Consider the following 19602-nt stretch of genomic DNA (forward strand, 5'->3'; position numbering starts at 1 on the left):
ATTGATTGATTGATTGATTGATTGATTGATTGAAATGAAAGAACAATGAACATATATGTCTTGTGGTTGTGATTGTTAGCTGAGAGAAATCCTCAGAGACACACACACACGCACGCGCACGCACGCACATACACGCACGCACGCACGCGCGCGCACACACACACACACACACACACACACACACACACACACACACACACACACACACACACACACACACACACACACACACACACACACACGATTTATCTGTAAGACAGGCAAGTCAACAAAGATGCAAAAATCATTTTGCCTATTGATCAGGCCAGTAAGCTTTTTGTCACAGTACAACTTTGCCAAGACACATGGAAATGTCAGGGGTATCTGGTACACAGCAATACTTGTTTTTTGTTTTTGTGTTTTTTTAAAAACAATGTGTCGGCCAGCTGAGCTGCAATACGCGTGTTTTCCACAAGAGGGCGGCAATCTGCGGCTGTGGAGAGATTGGATGGACAAACAGGCTGCGGCGGGGTTGGCCTGTCCTCATCAAGCTTGGATTTTTTTCTTTCTTTTTTTTTTTTTTTTTCAGAGCAACTTCCAGTATCCCCACCCCACCCTCAAATTCAGGGTAGGCCCACACCGACACCACGCGGATCTGGAAGTCAAGCCTACATATTACTGCGCCAAGAGAAATAAATTAATGAGAATCAGTTGACCACAGGACACAAATGTAGTTGATTTTCTCAACTTAAAAACACCTGAAACTAGCAGAGTGCTGGTACACAAAGGCCTATAGTCCGCCCATTTATTTCGCCACGCGCGTAAAACAACTGGTAAAAGTGAATAGATAGGACCCCTCGTGCGTCTGAGATTAGTAAGTCTGCCCTCGATGAAATATTTGCCCTGCAACTGCGGCGCAGCTTTAAACTCTCGGCCCCGCCCCTCGGTACTATCACATGAATCTGGACTCGCAGTTGATGAGCGCAAGAAGAAAAGTTTGTTGAAGTCTCGCATGAGTTTCTTTTCCTATGCCAGTTCCTTATGATTGCGACAGTCGCACGTTTTTACGTGGGGTTTGCAGCAGGCCTCGGGCTGTGGAGTGAGCGGCCGTGATTTGCCAAGTTTTTTCAGCGGTGGGACAGACAGACAGAGGAGAGGGGTAAAACGCTCTGTCTGCTGGAAGGTATGTGGGAGTCTAACGTGCTAAAGCCTGCTCAAATCGACTTCACTTTGACATCCGCCCGTAGAAGCACAACTTTCCTACCTCTATGTCAAAGTTTTGAAGTTGTTTTCTCAGCTTACTGACTTCCGAAGTGTCGTTGCTTGAAATAGACTTACAACGACGCAGAAAAGTTCAACTGGGGTGGGGGCGGGGGCGAAAGTGTAAACAAATCCGATCATGTTAACTACAGCCTGCATTAGTTACGTTAGTATCTAACTTTATTTTCACTCTTCTATTGTGCTTTCTCATTTTTGTCAGATTTGTCGCATCTCCCCAAGTTTTGGCAACATGGACGCGCACTACGGCGCGCCTCCAGCTGGACAGCAGATCGTGCACGTCCGTGGTGACTCGCAGACGGAGCTGGAGGCCCTGTTCAATGCTGTGATGAACCCCAGCAAAGCGCAGCGACAGCCGCCCTCCGTGCCCATGAAAGACCGGAAACTCCCCAAATCTTTCTTCACACAACCAGATCCCCGGGGTCACTCCAGACAAGTAAGACCCCCACACTTTACTGCACACATGCAACTGCTCTGAAACATGTTTCTTCACTTGGTGGCACATTTCACACAGGACAATGTTTCCTGACCTCAAAGTTTGTATGTTATTGTTAAGTTGCTCTGATTTAAAAGTGTTAAACTGTAGTCAGTCTTTGATAAGGCATTGTAAGCACTGTATGGCGTTAAAAGTTGAAATTAGTAATTTTCTTTAGCTGTTAAGATGCTCTTTGACTAATTTGCTTCAATGGTTTTCAAATGATAAAAGCAAAACATTAGGGGAGAGCGGGTGAGTTTGGTCATGGTAGGGTTGGGTCTCGCAGTGATTTAGAGCTTATAAGAGAGACCAGGCTAAACTGAGAGGTCATGGTCACAGAGTGTGATGTCACTTGCTGTTCATGGATGCTAGATGGCAAAGCAAAAAAGAAAAACTAAAACAAACTAACTTTTGTGAACTTTCGGTTGTCAAGTGAGAGTCATGCCCTGTGTTTTTTGGCTGGCGGTGGCTGGAGCGTTTGGTCACACAGAAGACATTGATGTCCCAAGCCTTTCATCTTTGACACCTGGTATACATGTTTTGGTAAAGTCCTCAACTATGAGGAGTGATTGAAGAAGTGGTAGATGGTCTGTTATAATGGATCTTGTGTTCTGTTGGCAAACCCTGACAAGGAAAGCCTTAGTCGAACTTAAGAATCCAGAGACTGTTGATGCCGTTCCCCTTTATCTGTAGGAGGTACTGACCGTTTTGCTCCATCATGTTTCCTGTGGATCTTAGTGGTTATCGGCTTCCGTAAGTCAAATTCTATGGGAAGAACCTGTTTCTTGTTTCAAAATTCTAACCTTTACCAAATAACAATACAGATTCTATAAGCTCCTGATAAATGTGTCTACCCTTCAAAATAGTGACGAGGGTTGGACAAATCATTGCAATACTTTAAATGGAATTTATTCTGTTTCTAATTTCTATTGAATATTAAAGCTTCATGATCTACTCATTGTTCTAGGGAGTGTTTGTTGAAAAGAGTAAAGCTAAGAAAAGTCTTATGTGACCCAACCCACCCCTCTCTCCCCTAATCTGATTCCTATTTACTTTACTCCGAACTGTTTTAGAGTCTTGGAAGTAACTAGACATCCTCAAAATAATGAATAATAATTCATGTCCTAAAAAGGGCTCACCGACCTTGTCAGAGCTGGCGACTACTTCAAGAGCGTTTAAGTTGTTCTTGGGTTGCCAGGTCCAAAAAATATTCTATAGACTTAAAGTTGCACTATTTTATTTGCAGGACTTTAACAATATAATGCCACTAATTCATGCTTTGAAAACAAATGGTCAGTCACAAGTACAGAAACAAGGGGGGATACAGAGGAAGGCCCAAATGGCAACCAGGTGCCTGCGAGCATAGATGTTGACCTTTTACTGACATGTACTATACTACTACTCATTCTATTATACGTTATTGTAACACCTGTGGCTGTGTTATTGTAATTTGATATGATCGGACAAAGTGTGCAAGTTCAGAACACAATGATATTGGTTTGACACTCATTGGCAACACCTAGGTCTGTAGCCATAGATGGTAACATTTCTCGCTAATGCTTACTTTTTTATTTTTATTTTTATTGATCACTGTAAGAACAGACCCTAACACCTAGATTGGCCTTTAAAAACAATATCCTGTTCAAATGTTAGTTTAATCCTAATTATTTCCTTTATAGGGCTGAAGTTTCATCAAAACTACACTTAGTTTTCCTGTCGGGCAACTTTTAATTTCTGTGGAACTGACATGTGGGAACAATTATTTGGCAGGACACTTTTGCCAATGTACACCCACGAAACAAAACTAACAGATGTTTCAAATATTAGATTGTCACTGGCTCAAGGTTAAGGCAACTGTGTAACTCTGTGTCTGCTGTTTGAGAGATTTTAACAGAAATGAAATGTTGCGAGTGGATAAAACCCGTGTCTGTCAGATATGGCAGTTTGTACAGATTACAATTGGCCTTGCTATCAGGTAAATAATGGCAAAACATGCATCTTAGTAAATGAATGCATTCTGCCCTTAATTCTGTTGGTGTCTATGAATGTATGTCAGTTGCACTTGCGATATGTACTTATATTATTTTCAAATATACTTGTAATTCAGTATTCGAGTGAAGTTTGAAGGGATTATGCAACAAAGGCAAATGCCACGTCCATTAATGAAAACAAATGAACTTCTTAACTGCGTCTGACACATGCAAGGATTGTCCCAAGCCCAAAAGTAGATCTCTTCCAAGTCACCAATCTTCACAATTACAAAATTGTTGTGCATAAAAAAAGGTATATTTTCTTTAACTTGATGTTTGAGGTGCATGTTGCACAATATCTGTTGCTAGCAATACAAAACAGCCTCTTAATGACCAGCTAGATTCAGAAAATGCTGTTTTAGCAATTGGTATCAAAGAACAGATTTGGATAAGGACCTAATCTATATAAATCTCATATTTGGCTGCCTTTTGTCAACATCTCCATGGTGACGAGCTGGAGACGGACATCCCCGCTCCCAGTAAAATTCCATGTCAGGTCTTATGCTGCGTTTACACATAACGACGACAAGTCACGAATGCCACGAATCCACATTCGTGGCCGAGGATCACGAATGTGAGTGATTCGGGGAAGAGGTTTCACGCACCGCCACGAACTGTTGCGACCTGTTACTGCGTGTTACGATTAATGGCACGAATTATTACGCACGGTCACGAATATGCGTCCCGCGCTGCTGCGCGCTGTTACGCGCTGTTGCGAGCTGTTGCGCGCTGTTGCGTTCTGCTGCGAGCTGCTGCGAGTTATTGGGAATTGTCGCGTTCTGTCAAAAATCTGTCAAGAATTGGACGAATGTGGACAAGATCGCCTGCCGCGCACACTGGGGTGGAGGCGGAGCAGAGACGTCTCGCTCCGCCGTGCGCCCCTGACTCGTTGGGCTCTCGCCAAATCGGGTTAAACAAAAAGCAAATAGACCAGCTCATCGTCGGGCCTGTTCATATACTGAAGAAAAGCAATAGTTTTTCAGTCTATGGGACAGTCACACCAGTTCAACCCCGCTCCTGTCAATGCGTAACACGGGCAAACGCATCAACAAACGCACGCGCTTCATGTCAGATAAGTCCGTGCAACAGCCGCACAATTTGGGCTGACTTTACTCCACAGAAGAAACATAAAAACACTACACTCACTGTGCACTCGATCTCCCGAGGATCCGTCGTAGAACTTGCTGCTCTTAAACCTCTTCCATGATTCTCACTCGTCTGGTCAGTCCTCAGCTCCAGTTGGAAAACTTTATAATCCACAAACACAGACGCGTGTCTTCACCTGCCTCGCGCCCACCGCCGCTTGCTTTACGTGTCTAAGGTTGTAAATAATCCTTAACTTATCCATGATGTAGCCGCTGGAACCACGCGCTGTTGTTTTGGTCAGTGGAGGCAGCGTGGAAGATGCATTCAGGGACAGCGGAAAGGCGCACTTCTTACTGTCCTTTTTTCCCCACAAACGCGGGGAAAATCGTGACAAATATTTAACAGTGGGGTTCTCCATCGGGGGGGCAATAGGGGTGGCAGGGACTGGCTCCCAAACATCAGGAGGAACGACCGCAGGAGGAGGAAAAGCCGGTGGAACAACTTCAGCACCTGAGCGGCGGCGGCAGGTGCAGCTGTCCCGGGCCTGGAGCGCGGACTGGAGTTTGTGTGACTTTTCTTTTGCTGCTGCAGGTACGAAAATGTACTTTTCGGCGTAGCTTGTGTTTCCATCAATTTTGTGCGTGAAAACAGTGATTCTGCTCTACGAATGCTCTACGAATGCTGTACGAATGCTCTCACGCTGAATTACGAAGCGCCACGACGCATCACGAAAGGACGCGCTCCGCTGCGAACTCCACGAACAGAGGGTGATTCGTGACATTCGTGGAAGATTTTTTGACAGACAAAAACTTTCTCCACGAACATCACGAATGTCACGAACTGATGCGCTCTGTTAAGAATCCTATTAAGACGCGTTAAGTCATGTTACGAACGTCACGAATGACGAAAAAATGCCATTCGTAACGCATCGTGCCTATGTGTAAACGCAGCATTAGGAGCTGCTCTCAAGAAAGACACGTTCATTTTTCAGGTATTTTTCAACAATGAAAATATCTGTATTCGAATAAAGTCTGGCATTTTATTCTATTAACCAGGTGAAATGGTGTGGCTTTAAAAACTGAAAGTCCATACCTCAAATAGGATTTGTGTCTAACTAAGAGGTGGGCAGTTTATTGTTACACAAGGCCACATGAGTAATCTTGAATTGAGTTAGGGCGCCGCACCAACGATGGTGCGACAGGTTGTGCTTCTCTGCTCCTTTTTCTTCCAACTGCTTTGACTTGCAGCTTTGCTGTACATAATATTAATGTCACTTTTGAATGAAATTAATATAATGAGAAAACGAGAAGGATAGAGCCATTTGAGCTCACTCTGCCCGGGGATGGTCGCGGTGCCTCTGATCAGAAGTGGGCAGAGCAGCCAAAATATTTACTCCAGTAAGAGTGACGTTACTTTAAATAATTTAAATATTTCAAGTAAAAGTTAGTATGTAGTAAGTAAAAGAAAATGTTACTTTAGAACTGTGAGTTTGAGCGAAAAAGTCAGAATTACTTTCAATAACGCTATGAATGTGTGAAACAAAAAATAAAATCATGTGGAAATGATGATATTTACAAAGAAAATTCCTAGAAAATGGCAGAAAACACAGAAAACTAAATTATTCTAAATAACAAGGAGCACGAAACGATCTATATCTACAGTATTTTATCGATCAAAATGAAACATTTGCTGCTTAAATTTACTCAATGGAAAAAGTTATTATTTTTACTCAAGTAAGAGTATCGGATGGATAGCAATAAAAAGTACCGTATGATAAAACTACTACATTTACTCAAGTATGTACCCGCCTCTGCCTCTGATATGCCGCTATGCAATTCGGCCAGAATTTTTAGGTAACTTATAGAGAGTTGATGGCCAGACAAAATTGCTTGGGTAGCTGGATCCGCCCATGGGCTGCAGTTTGCCCATCTCTGCTGTAACCAACAGTTCAAGTGGAGAAATGTGACAAATATATCTGAAACTTTCTGCTATAGTAAACCATAGGTTTACCATAGGACCTAAGAAAAGCAGGTTTCACTGATGGTTGCCTTTTGCCTCTTATCCATCGGAAGAGTTTCCAGTCTCACAAGTGAGCGGTTTTGAGCAGGCAGTCGTAGTTTCATGACAGTTGCTAACCCTGCTTGTTTTCTTGTCAGGCCAGTTCAGATGGAGGTGTGTCCAGTGTGCTTCCTCCGCGTCACGTCCGCGCCCACTCCTCCCCTGCCATCCTGCCTCCTCAGGCGGATGTAACGACTGCCCCAATCATCCCAGACGATATGCCCCTGCCCCACGGCTGGGAGATGGCCAAAACTTCTACAGGGCAGCGATATTTCCTCAAGTAAGAAGTGAACTGACTCCTGCAATGCGGGTCATCTGAATGTTATTACCCATTGGTGGGAAGAAAATTGTTTGTTAAATTAATTAAAATCACCTTCCACCTATGGATGCAGTCCATTTAACAGCAATGTCTTAAATGGCAACAAAAAAAATGGCATGGATAGATCATTGTTTCTATGGCGTAGTAAAATTGGGATGGTACCAAAATAATTTCAGAATCACTGCACTCTAATCCCATTCATGAGAGCTGGCTGTCAAAGGCTACCTCTCTGTGCGCTGATGTACATCTGGTAGTACAGGTAAAGCAGGTTGTGACAGTGCGCCTCTTTCTCTTGATTCGTCAGGCCGCAGTGCCATGCCAGATTTGTTCAGACTTGTTTTGTGTTTTTAGTCACGTGGATAAGACGACCACTTGGCACGACCCTCGCCTGGCGCAGCTTCAGTCAGCCGCAGCCCAGCATCCCCTCTCCGCTGCTGGGACACCAGCCCACACACACTCCCTCAGCAATCCCGCTCCCACAGTGCAACCACAAAACATCAACCCAGAGACAGGTACCGGCTGCAGTTTGCCTGAAACATGTGTTCAACTTTATCAGGTCAATATTGGGATTCTCATTTATAGTATCTTGTCACATAATATGAGCTCCTTTTAAACATATTCATATATAAATATTTAATGTGTTTTCATCAGTAATTATTATTGCAGATTAAATTGGTGTTTTATCAATTTCAGTAAATTAAAGTATTGTGGAAAACTTCTACTATTCTTGAATTACTTCATATTGAGTTCAAGTGAAGGGCTGGCAGACTTTGTAAGGATTAAATAGAGTTGAGTAACAAAAGGGAAGAAGTTTGTAAAGGGTTTTCTTTCTGCTTCAATCACTTAAACTTTAAAGACAACATATTATTTATTCTCACGGTCTGTGGTTCTCCACTGTAGAGCTGCTCAATTTTGAAGAAAACAAATAAGTATTGTGACTTTTTTATATTGAATATGTGTTTTCCATTATTTTCAATTATTTGCCTGAAGAAGGGCAGAGGCTGAAACATTACATCGCTGTGTCTCTACTCTACTCTCATTTACTGGAGCTGACAACAGTTCATTGCGCTGACATGAGAGGACGTGGGCCTGATTCAACCTCTTAACAATGCACTCCAAACACAATACTCACTCACTGTGTTACTGTTCAGGTCCTCTGCCTGAAGGCTGGGAGCAGGCGGTGACTGGAGATGGAGAGGTGTACTACATCGATCACATAAATAAGGCCACCTCATGGGTCGACCCGTGTCTAGGTAGCACACTGTCAAATTTATATATGAAGATTTGTTAGTTTATATGTTATGAGAAACGGTTTATTCCACAATCACCAGTTGCAACAATAGTAAAGAAGCGCCGCAAAGTGACAAACTCAACTATTATTGATACGAAATAAGGTACAAACAATTGTTTTTACAGCAAAAATGAACCCTGCGCTCCTGAACTTGGCGATGCAGCAAAGGCAGGAAAATGAAAGGCTTAGGTGTAAACAGCAGGCCGTGTCACAGGTCAGTGTCACTATGACTTTTGGAAATTGTTTCTAAAACTATAACTTCACTAATTTGCTGTTTGCACATTGTGTTACAGGACGCCGGGGTAAGAAGCCGAATGCCCGGTGGGATGGACCATGACAGAAATACACTTGTTCCTCCGCTGGACGTCCGGATCAGAGCCTCGAACCATGAGCCCACATTGAACGGGTAAAACGGCAGAGCAAAATCTTCAAATGCAATGTTCGTTTATAGACTCTTCATCTCCGTACCTTGCACATCCTAATTCATGACATTGACCTCACTACTTTGTGGAGAGAATCCGTAATCAATCTGCTGTAGCATAAACGCTCCTGACACTGCAATATCAACGTGCCTCATTTTTAATCTTCTATATTTCTCTATAAAGTTTTAGTCTTTACAGTTTCTGTGTACATGTGCTTTTATACAGGGCTCACTCTCGAAATGAGAGCACGGACAGCGGCCTCAGCGTCAGCAGCCTCCCACGCACCACAGACCACATGCTCAGCCCAGTGGATCACATGGACACGGGTAACGCAACAGTTACAGCACACACTCAAGGCCAATGGAGAACACATCCTGTGCTCCTGATAAAGAAACAAATTATTGTTTTATAACACGTGAGAGGATTTCAGGCCACCACTGTCTCGATTTTTACTAAATTGTGATTAAAACTATGGTGAAGCAAAATTTTTGGCACAGCACTTTTTATCCTCTTACCCCCGCCTTATGTGAGCGCATTTTCTCCAGTTTGGCTTTATCCAAATCCAAAAGCTTCTCAAGTGGAGAGCAACGGTGTAATGCCTCATTTGAGAGCTAAGGCCTACTAAAGTCATCCGAACTTTTTGTTGCATTCACGGTGTGTTTTTGTCGTGATTTTCTCACTTTTTTCTTGTGATATCACCGCATTTCTGCCACGTTTTTGTCGCTCTTTTGTTGCTTTTTTTTTTTGCTTTTTGTGTGTGTTTTTGTTGCACTTTTGTAGCTTTCTCATCATTTTTTTCGTTGCTTTTCTGTCACGTATTCATCACGTTTTTAAAGATTTTTTGGATTTTGCTATTGCTGCTTTTCCGGCACGTTTCTGTCGCTCTTTCGTCATTTTTTTTGGGTCACATCTTTGTTGCATTTTCATCCTTGTTATTTTGACATTCTCTTCAAGAAGCTTTTAGATCTGCGTAGTGCCGAACTGGCTCGGTTCAAGCGGGGGGTAGTAAGAAGTTAATTGACTCGTCCACAGCAGCTCATTCCTGAAAGTTTCGAAAAAAAGAAAACGATTTTGTTAAATGTATAAAAGTTTATACTGAAATGTCTATCATATCATACAAGTGTTTTTGCATTTAACATGAAAAGAATTACAATTTAATCCAAACTTTAGATTGATCGATAAAATTTTTTGCTTGTCACTTAGCCCAAGTTAAAGTGGTATTTTTACTGGGTACTATTTTTGGTATATGATAATGTAGAAAAACTTTATTTGTCTGCTTTCACTTAGTTCCACACATGCTTGCGGCTGATAGTAACAGGGCGCCAGTGATATGAAAACAAGTCTTTCACATAAAAGTGTCCATGATGATCTACTATTGACTAATTTACTGTTTCAGGTGATTCTGGCGAGAGCTCGTCGCTGCCCCTACAGGACTCGATGCCCGTACTGCCCATGTCTGAGGGGGAGGAGCTGATGCCCGACTTGCTGATGGACATGGAGACCGTCCTCTCTGGGTCCCACATGGACAGAGACAACCTGCTCACCTGGCTATAGGCACCACACGCCCGAGCAACATGGTTTGAGTTTTTTTTTAGTTTTTTTTTTTAATGACTGAGATATTGGAAGATATGGTGGTACTGCGCAACATCGTATTGAGAGTACTGTGATGGATATGTAAGTGTTGTAACACTAAATGGACGAAGACATTGGGACTGTTACAGAAGAGGGTAAGCTGCAAGTATTCAGCGCTTTTTGGATATAAATTTCTGTGAATATGAGGCATGCACACTCGTGACACTTGACGTTTAGGTTCAGATGGTGCTTCACCAAAGCAGTACATTTTTACCCACTTTTATCAATCCGACCATTCATCATGAAGATAAGAAAAGGTCAATATACCAAGTGTTGGCGAAGCAGCTTTACTATTTAGTCTTTAAGCTAACGACAAGAAAAGTGGTAGTTTGGAAAATGCTAGATAATTATGAGCAGTGATTTCTGAAACACTACATAAAGACAGTAATCACTGATTGTTTGACACTACAATTGTGGAAACTTGAAATATAAAAAATGCGCCCCCTTGTGGGTAAACGTTTGAGCAACATTTGAAACAATGACATTAAGGAAAAAGAAAGTTTGGTTGTTGGGCTTTACATGTAACATCTCATTGTATTATAAGCTACACATCAGTGTCCTTTACTTGCTAAATATGACTTATTCCCTCACAGAGATTTTAACAGTTATAATCTAAAACAGTGTTTCAATTTAATCTAATGCAACATCAACATGTATTATTGTAATATGGGGTTGTTGCCGTTTCCAAAACTTGCATAGTAGTATTATCATCTTTTTTTTTTGTTAAACATCTTTTATTGTATGTAGCCTATCTCCAGTTAATGATGAAATTTCTGCAACCTCTCAATAATATTGTTTCTAATTGTTAATATTTCTAATTTTCCGCATAGGTTGTATACATTCCTCACTTTGATATTTAACAAATTTCATAGGGAAATCTATATACATGGGAGGGATTAAATAGTCTCTGATATAGGCGCATGAGAGTGCTAAAATATATGCCCTATTATTAGTGCGTTAAGCTGCTGTTGCCTTAATAAGACCGAGAAGTGCCACATAGTTGCGTTTATTCATGTATTAAAATGAAAATGGACTACACCAAATGTGAAAAATGCATTTATTATGTTTTTGGCAATACATTTGACAAGACACCTTTATAATTGTAATGAAATAATTTAGCTCAGGTAACCATCTTTTTAACAGTGCTAGAACAACAACTAACAGAAACCTGTTGTGCCTTTAATGAAGATTTTGATGTTTCAAAAGCATAATATGTAAAAGTAATATAATCAACATTTTTTGCGCTGGGATGTTTTTGTTTTTTTGCTGTGTGTTTTTATAGTTTTTGTAATATCTGGATTTGAAGTTGTTTTTTGCTGAGTTGGTGTGAGCATTTCTTTAATGATTTTTCTATACATAGTGTAAAAATATCCAGAGCCAGTTGTTATATTGTTATTGCAACACGGTCGTCCTGGAGCTACATACAGCTATGCTCACACATATGCATATTCTAATCTAGACCTTATTTATCCTGTAAACTTGTGTGACACTCACTTATGATACATGTTTGTTTTTGTTATGTTTTTTTTATTATTATATACTGATATGGGAGGCAGACAGGACTGTTTTGTACCGTTTTATGCATGTGCTTTATACTTAAGAAATCCTCACTTTCACAAAAATTTTGAGTTTCTGTTTTAATAAACTTAAAACACTGTGGCTGTCTTTGTATCAATTCTATAATGTAACCCCATAATTTAACGTTCATATGCAAATGATTATTTCTCGTTCAGTGAGAGACTAATTCGCAGAGGTGGGTAGAGTAGTGGATATATTTACTCAAATAAGAGGATGGTTATTTTGTTATGATTTTACTTGAGTACAAAGTTACTGGAGTAAAAGTAAAAAAGTGCTTGAAAATGTTGCTTGAGTACTGTGAGTAACTGAGTGGAAAAGTCTGATTTATTTTCAATGATGCCTTAAATTCTGTGGAACGGAACATAAAATCATGTGGAAATCGTGATATTCACAAAGAAAAATACAGAAAAGCTAAATAATTCTAAAGAATAAGATGCACGAGATGAACTACATCCACTTTATAGATCAAAACGAAGTATTTACCGCTTAAATATTTACTCACAATAGAAAAGGTAACCATTATTTTTACTCAAGAGTACATGTACTTCATTATAATTACATCATTATAATTTTACTCAAGTAGAAGGAAAAAATACTATACAACTACTTCAAGATGTACAATGTCTTCAAAAAGTACATGCACTTTAGTAAATGTAACTACCCCTAATTATATTGTAAATATGAAACATAGAAAAAAGTGACAATCAGCTACTTCAACAGTAAATGCATGGGACGGCAGATTAACATAACTAAAACCTAAAATACCCTCTTGCTTCAGAAATTGATAGTTAAATGCAGTCAGTTTCTGTATCGGGTAATTGCAGCTCGGGGACTGAACTTCAGACCAAGTGCGTGTGCGTTACGCACAGTTGGGAAACCCCACATTACCCTATTCAAGCATCTGTCCGATCTGTCCTCATAGTCCTGGTAAAGCGGTCCTGTGAGCGCCACATCTCTCTCTGTAAGTTGCCACTTAGGTTTTAATATCTTATTTTGAAGTAGGTTTTAGTTAAAAAAGGCTTGTTTGATTTAACATTTCATGATTGATAGGCTTGTGTTCTTTATGACTGATTAATGTAGCCTAAAAATAAAACAGTGTAGATGGATAAATATGAATTATTTTTAGTTGCTGGGCTTTAATTATAAGGTTTTAGAGTTTTTCATTGACAAGTCATCAACTTGAACAAGTTGTTGATGTTTTTCTGTGTGTATTTTTATTTTGAGATAGCGCGAGCCTGACCGGAAGCGGAAGTGTAACCTAGGCGCTTCTGAGAAACGGGACTTTCCGCTTTTATTCAGACATTACGACGCGGTAAGTGACATATCCCTGAAAGGAAAACACTCATATTTAAAGCGAATTACACATTGCATTATGTACTATTATTTTTTAGCGAATGTGATTTAACACTCCAGTAATAGTGATAGAGGCTATCAGCTTGCTGACTGTCAAAATATTAGCAATTCTTACCTAGCTGTTGCTAACAATAACAGACGACTCGTCGTGAGACCCACTAAATTTGCTCTAGTGCACACCTGCGTAAATAGACCAGGCTGTATTAAGTTGAGTATAGTAAGACTAGTTGTCGATGAAGAGTGGATTACGCCTCAATGCTGATAAATCATGGTAGACGTCACCGAATAGGGGAGTGGTGACTAAAAGCGAGAATCCCCTGGAAAGTACTTTACCTCTCAGACTATTAACTCTAATAAACCATTACTCATCACATCACTTTTTTTGGTGTTGTCCGAGAATTGTTCTTTGTACTATTTTTGTTTCTGGAAATTTCATGATGAGATAATGTAATGTGATTGTTAATGAATTCACATTCATACTTTTTATTTACAGATCCTGAACTGAACTCATCATTTCACAACTATCACCATCAAAGAAGATCACTTTTTTCTTTTTTGTCTTTCACCATTTAATTATGGCTGCTTAGACACCTTCAAAGGGGATGTCCTGTCGGGGGGAGGGGTTTGAGAGCACATTTTGGTTTGTGTGTGTGTGGTGAAGTCTTAAATATTTATCATTTATCATCAAGTTAGGTTTAGTTTCATTACATATAATGTTGAAGTTCATATGCATCGTTAATATGTTTCTAATAAGTTTTATTACCGTGTATATGGATACAGGTTGAGGTGATGGGTAGTATAATAACTTATTGAATATCTATCCAAAATGTTTGCTGTGAGGTTATGAGGAAGTACTTTGGCGGTTGATAACACCTGGTGAGGAGACTGATGGTTCATAAAATTCATTTTAAAGTTGAACTTGTGTTTCTCTAAGGGCTTTTACATCGGTAAAACCTTGCCATATCTCATCAGTTTTTATTGTTTGTGTGTGTGTGTGTGTGAGAGTGAGCGAGTGAGTGAAGGACCGTTGAAGATACTCAAACCTTTCTCCCTTATACGGACATTCCTTTTACCCAAATTTAATCCTGCTTTTAAATGGAAACGCTTCTTCAACTCAAAAACAATCAATTTTTGATGAGCCTGTGTAGAAATGGGCCACCACCTGAGTTACAATATGACAACTCCTCAGGTAAAATACCAGTGAGTGGTTATTTTATTTGTTTTAAGCTACGTTTACCTTTAACAAATGAAAATGTCCTTCCAGAGCTCTTCCGCATTTCCAGTTTTGCCCGGTTCCCAGCTTCAGGGGTGACTGAGCGGAGTTTGGCTCGAGCAGGCTGGTTTTACACTGGAGTGGGGGACCGTGTGCAGTGCTTCAGATGTAACGTGACGGCAGAGGGGTGGCAGCTGGGAGACTGTCCCACAGAAAAGCACAGACAGCTCTCTCCATCCTGCTCCTTCATCCAGAGCCTTCCACCAACCGCCAACCTGCTGTCCTCCTCCCACTCAGCTTTCTCTCCTCTGCGCATTCTGCCAGCCCTTCCTGTAAGACCCCATAGTAAAAGGCCACACTAATCAATACATGCCTGTGATATTTGTACGTCAGTATATCTGCAGTTTATTATCTTGGCAAGACATTTTTGGACATTGGACTCCAGTCGAGAAGCTTTTAGATTTAGATAGAGCCGAACTGGAGAAAATGTGCTCGGTTCTGGAGGGAGTCAAGAGGTTAACAGGTTTCAGGATGTGGCGTCTATGCTCAGTCACAAAGTCAACAACCTCATGTCAACTGATGATATCAAGAGTGAATAAAAATGAGCTAAGTTAACCTTTATCTGTTTGCAGCTTCCAGCGGCTCCAAATGCATCAGGCGGCCAAGGTGAAGACCCTGTGGGCTATTTAAACATGGGCTTCTCTGCTCTGCCCCCGTCGAGCCCCCTCACCTCCAGAGGTATCGAAGACATGTCACATCAAAGGCCAACATGCCACAACCCCAGCATGCGCAGAGAACAGGACCGCCTGGACTCCTTTCACACCTGGTCTCTCACCATCATCACTCCAGCTGAGCTCTCCAAAGCAGGCTTCTACTACCTGGGGCAGGGCGACAGAGTGGCCTGCTTCAGCTGTGGGGGACAGGCAAGAATAATGCTTTTTCTAGATCTTATAGATCAGGGGTCTCCAACAGGCCGAGTCAGGGGTGAGTTCAACTCGGCCCCTGACTTTTAAAGCACAAATTCCTGAGAATGTAAAAAAAAAAAGTATGTCTCTTTGAATTTTTAAAAAAATAACCAGAATGCTCACTCCAGCCACTAGGGAGCAGCTTACATAAAGAAAGGAAAGAATTCCACACATGTCCAGCAGAGGGCACTGACATAAGGAGAGATCAGGGAATAAACAACACATAAACACGTGGTAATGGACAGTCTGCCCCTGGGTGGCTGTGACTACAATAGTAGCTTACCACCACCGAGTGCAAGTGTCAGCCGAGGTTACAGTCCTGTCAGGCTCATTATTATTCATTTATTGAAAAATGTTTCCTCAGTAGTATTTTCCCAATCAAAACATATTTTACTGGAGCTTTTATGGAGCCCTGCAATACATCGCCCCCGGTGAAATTTACTTGGAGACACCTGTTATAGATGCTGATTAAATGATAATTTGCTTTACAAAACTTGGTCAGGATTTTTTAACTTGCTTTTAACTCAAACAAAGATCTTCAGAAGAATTACAGTCAAATAATTGCTTTCATGCAATCGTATTTGTCATGTCTGGAACATGTCTTGCTCTATGTTTATGCATTACAAAAAAAGTGATCATTGTTCTTTTACAGTTGAGTAACTGGGAACCAGGCGACAGAGCTGTATCTGAACACCAAAGGCATTACCCAAACTGCAGGTTTGTTCGAGGTGACAGAGCCGACAATGTGTCTCTGGCTGCAGCTACAGCTGCTGCTTCCGGAGCAGTCACTCAGCAGCTATCGACGGGATCCTCTGCCCTGAACAACGTGTCCAATCCGTCCATGGGACAGAGCGAAGAGAGACTCCTCACCTTTGTCAACTGGCCCTCACGCATCCCTGTCCGGCCCGACCAGCTGGCCAACGCTGGCTTCTACTACGTCGGTATGGATCACTCCAGACCTGGGCAAACCATGCCCAGAGTCAGCTCACAAAGCATTTTCAGTAAAAATATAGTATTTTGCACCATCCTTTAATGCCCCTGGGGCAACCTATAGGAGCAGCCGCTGTAGGCCATCTCCAGATGTGTCAGGTCAGAATCACCTGGCAGGATGATTTACCTATTGTACATATTTTTAGTGGTAGGGGAAACCGGAGTACCTGGGGAAAACCTACACAAACATGGGGAGAACGTGCAAACTCCTCAAATAATAGCCCAGGAGTCGAATTTGGGACCTTCTTGCTGTGAAATACAATGAGCAACAAATGGAGTATGAGGGCTATACTGAGAAAACGGAAGGCTTATTGAATGATGGATGTCACAAACCAAGGCACAAGGAAAGCCTGTCATGCCATTAGCTATTGCTGAGGTCATGGGTCACGGCAGGTGAACAATGTTTCCCTGCATTCATAATTTAAATGGGCCGAAGCAGCGACTTCAAGGAAAGGGATGAAATAAAATCTTAATCTTGTCATATTAACTAATTTATATGACAAGTGCATTGATTGCTTCCTTTTCCCTTTCACTTCATCCGCATTTGTGGGAAATACAAAGATAAGTGCAGAGGTGCTTTCTGTGCGATGGTACAAAGATAAAGACAAGAGAACTTTAGAATAAGAACTCTTTACAGATTATTATAGTTCTACCAGTTACCAGTACCTGTTATTCAACATACATAGTTTAGTGCAATTTATCAGAGAAAATTAGCAGAAATAGGTGTAAGTTTTTGTTGGCGCGACCCTCTGACTCAGTTCAGGTTTCTCATTTGGCCTCTCGCAAAAGTCAACTGCCCACCCCTGATCTGCTTTGAACTGAACAGCAGAAAAAGTTTGCAGCCTGAAAATAATTTTAGTTTTTTACTTTTCAGGTCGCAATGATGATGTCAAGTGTTTCTGCTGCGATGGAGGTCTGCGTTGCTGGGAATCAGGAGACGATCCTTGGGTAGAACACGCAAAGTGGTTTCCTCGGTAAAAACTCTGCAAAATAATTTATATTACTAACTAATTTTTTTTTTCAGGACAGGTCTTTACTGTCATTGCTAAATTAATCCCTCCCTTGCATAGCAGCATGAAATACAACAACCTGATTAAGAATCTGTAAAAAAAATACTTACCGGTAATAATAATTCTGATTTTCTGCAGATGTGAATATTTGCTACAGGAAAAGGGTCAGGACTTTGTTCACCAAATTCAGGCTCGTTTTCCTCGATTATTTGAGCAGGTACATATTTATAAATCTTTTTCATACCCACAAAAAACAACAATCTTTTTAAAAATACTTCTTTTGTAAAGCTCTTAACGAATGGAGATGGTTCCAGAGAGTTTGTCGACCCTCCTGGTAAGTCTAAGAAATGATAGATTTTGCACTAAATAATAAATAACAATACGTTCTGCTTAAATATTAAATCTAAAAAATTGAATGTGTCACAGTAGTTCATTTGGCTCCAGGAGAAGAACGCTCTGAAGATGCTGTCATGATGAACACGCCTGTCATAAAATCAGCTTTAGAGATGGGCTTTGAGCGCAGTCTTGTCAAACAAACTGTACAGAGTAAAATTTTGACCAGTGGTGAAAACTATCGAACTGTACAGGAGCTGGTGTCTGACCTGCTCAGTGCGGAGGACCAGAAAAGAGAGGAGGAACGCGAGATGTTGGCAGAAGCCATGGCCTCAGGTTGGGCACTTTTCCACTTTAAGTCTTAAGACTTATACAGTTTGTAACTTACTGCATATGCAAGTAACTTTGCTGTCATTGTTAGATGGATTCACATTTGTGAAGCGGCACCAGGCTGCTCTGGTCCAGCGCCTGAAGAGTGTTGAGCCAGTTTTAGAGCATTTAAGAGACCAGAATGTTCTCAGTAAGTGCTGAAGAACATTGAATATTTCAGTATGTTGTACACCTCGTTCTTAATGTGTTATATAATGCAGCTGCTGAGGAGTACAGCGGTCTTCAGGCTCAGACATCGGCACAACAGCAAACTGCCAGACTGATAGAGCTGGTCCTCACTAAAGGCAATGCAGCGGCCGAGGTTTTCCGTAACTGGATCCAGAAAAATGATGTCCACCTGCTCAGAGATCTTATGGGTAAACGATTTATTGTCATGTTTTTGAAACTGTCAGTTATCTCATCGCAAAAGAATAATTTCAATTTGTGCAATTGTATTTCAGCACAATCTAATGAAGCATTATCACCAAGTCAAGACTTGTCAGGTAAAACTAAATCAACCTCAGAGTCGAGTGAAAGTATTTAATTCTCGCAACAATGGATTGTGTGATGAGTGAACTTTTCTGTGCAGACCTTCCAATGGAGGAACAGTTGCGTCGCTTGCAGGAGGAGCGAACCTGCAAGGTGTGCATGGATAAAGAGGTCAACATAGTCTTTATCCCATGTGGACACCTGGTGGTGTGCAAAGAGTGTGCTCCATCACTACGCAAGTGCCCAATCTGCAGAGGCCTGGTCAAAGGCACTGTCCGAACATTCCTCTCATAGTGATAGCATTTTCTTAAAGTTGATGAATGTAAGCCACATTTTAAAAGCTAGGCTTCGAAGTGAATAGTTTGTGACAAGCCTTGTGAGTGCATTTATAGAAGTCACTTTAACTGCCTTTGATGTCTTCTGTGGAACTTAACAAGTAACATTCAGATTCAAGCTTGACCTCAAGGCAGACTCCAGTCATTCACTGTTCTGTAGTTTTCCCTGAACTCAATAAAATTCCCTGTAAAACTTTGTATTGTGAAAACCAGTGTAAGGTAAATCAGTTTACTACCCAAGCAGTGCTTGGGGGGAACATCTGTGTGGGGGCGCATTCACATTAAACCTATGTAGACGGTTAAAACTAAACAGATTGGCAGAAGAATCTTGCGGGCCACAGTGGAGCAGAGTAAAACTCAACTTCAGGAGATAATGGATAACGTAGGTTCTCAAAAG

The 19602-nt window shown here is 41.2% G+C and overlaps 2 protein-coding genes across 3 annotated transcripts; both read left to right on the forward strand.

The window, feature by feature from the left end:
* The first annotated feature begins 796 nt into the window (after positions 1-796).
* On the forward strand, positions 797-12158 carry LOC306970907 (transcriptional coactivator YAP1-like). 2 transcript variants are annotated; one of them, XM_079566988.1, is made up of 9 exons: positions 797-1162; positions 1460-1693; positions 7005-7186; positions 7577-7737; positions 8377-8478; positions 8642-8730; positions 8810-8922; positions 9164-9264; positions 10335-12158. In XM_079566988.1, the coding sequence occupies exons 2-9, from the start codon at positions 1490-1492 to the stop codon at positions 10490-10492; spliced, it is 1110 nt and encodes a 369-aa protein (XP_079423114.1). In that variant the 5' UTR covers positions 797-1162; positions 1460-1489; the 3' UTR covers positions 10493-12158. The 2 variants fall into 2 exon arrangements, with proteins under 2 accessions (XP_079423114.1, XP_079423115.1); XM_079566989.1 differs by lacking the exon at positions 8377-8478 and having other exon boundaries at positions 798-1162.
* Positions 12159-13052: 894 nt separating this feature from the next.
* Positions 13053-19350, forward strand: birc2 (baculoviral IAP repeat containing 2). The gene is made up of 14 exons (XM_079567000.1): positions 13053-13109; positions 13373-13460; positions 13995-14690; positions 14766-15046; positions 15347-15637; positions 16332-16620; positions 17544-17643; positions 17818-17896; positions 17968-18013; positions 18106-18348; positions 18434-18532; positions 18603-18758; positions 18843-18884; positions 18971-19350. The coding sequence occupies exons 3-14, from the start codon at positions 14597-14599 to the stop codon at positions 19162-19164; spliced, it is 1914 nt and encodes a 637-aa protein (XP_079423126.1). The 5' UTR covers positions 13053-13109; positions 13373-13460; positions 13995-14596; the 3' UTR covers positions 19165-19350.
* The last annotated feature ends 252 nt before the right edge of the window (positions 19351-19602 follow it).

Source organism: Gobius niger (genome assembly GCF_951799975.1).
Source record: "Gobius niger genome assembly, chromosome: 11".
In the NCBI taxonomy this organism is placed as follows: Eukaryota; Metazoa; Chordata; class Actinopteri; order Gobiiformes; family Gobiidae; genus Gobius; species Gobius niger.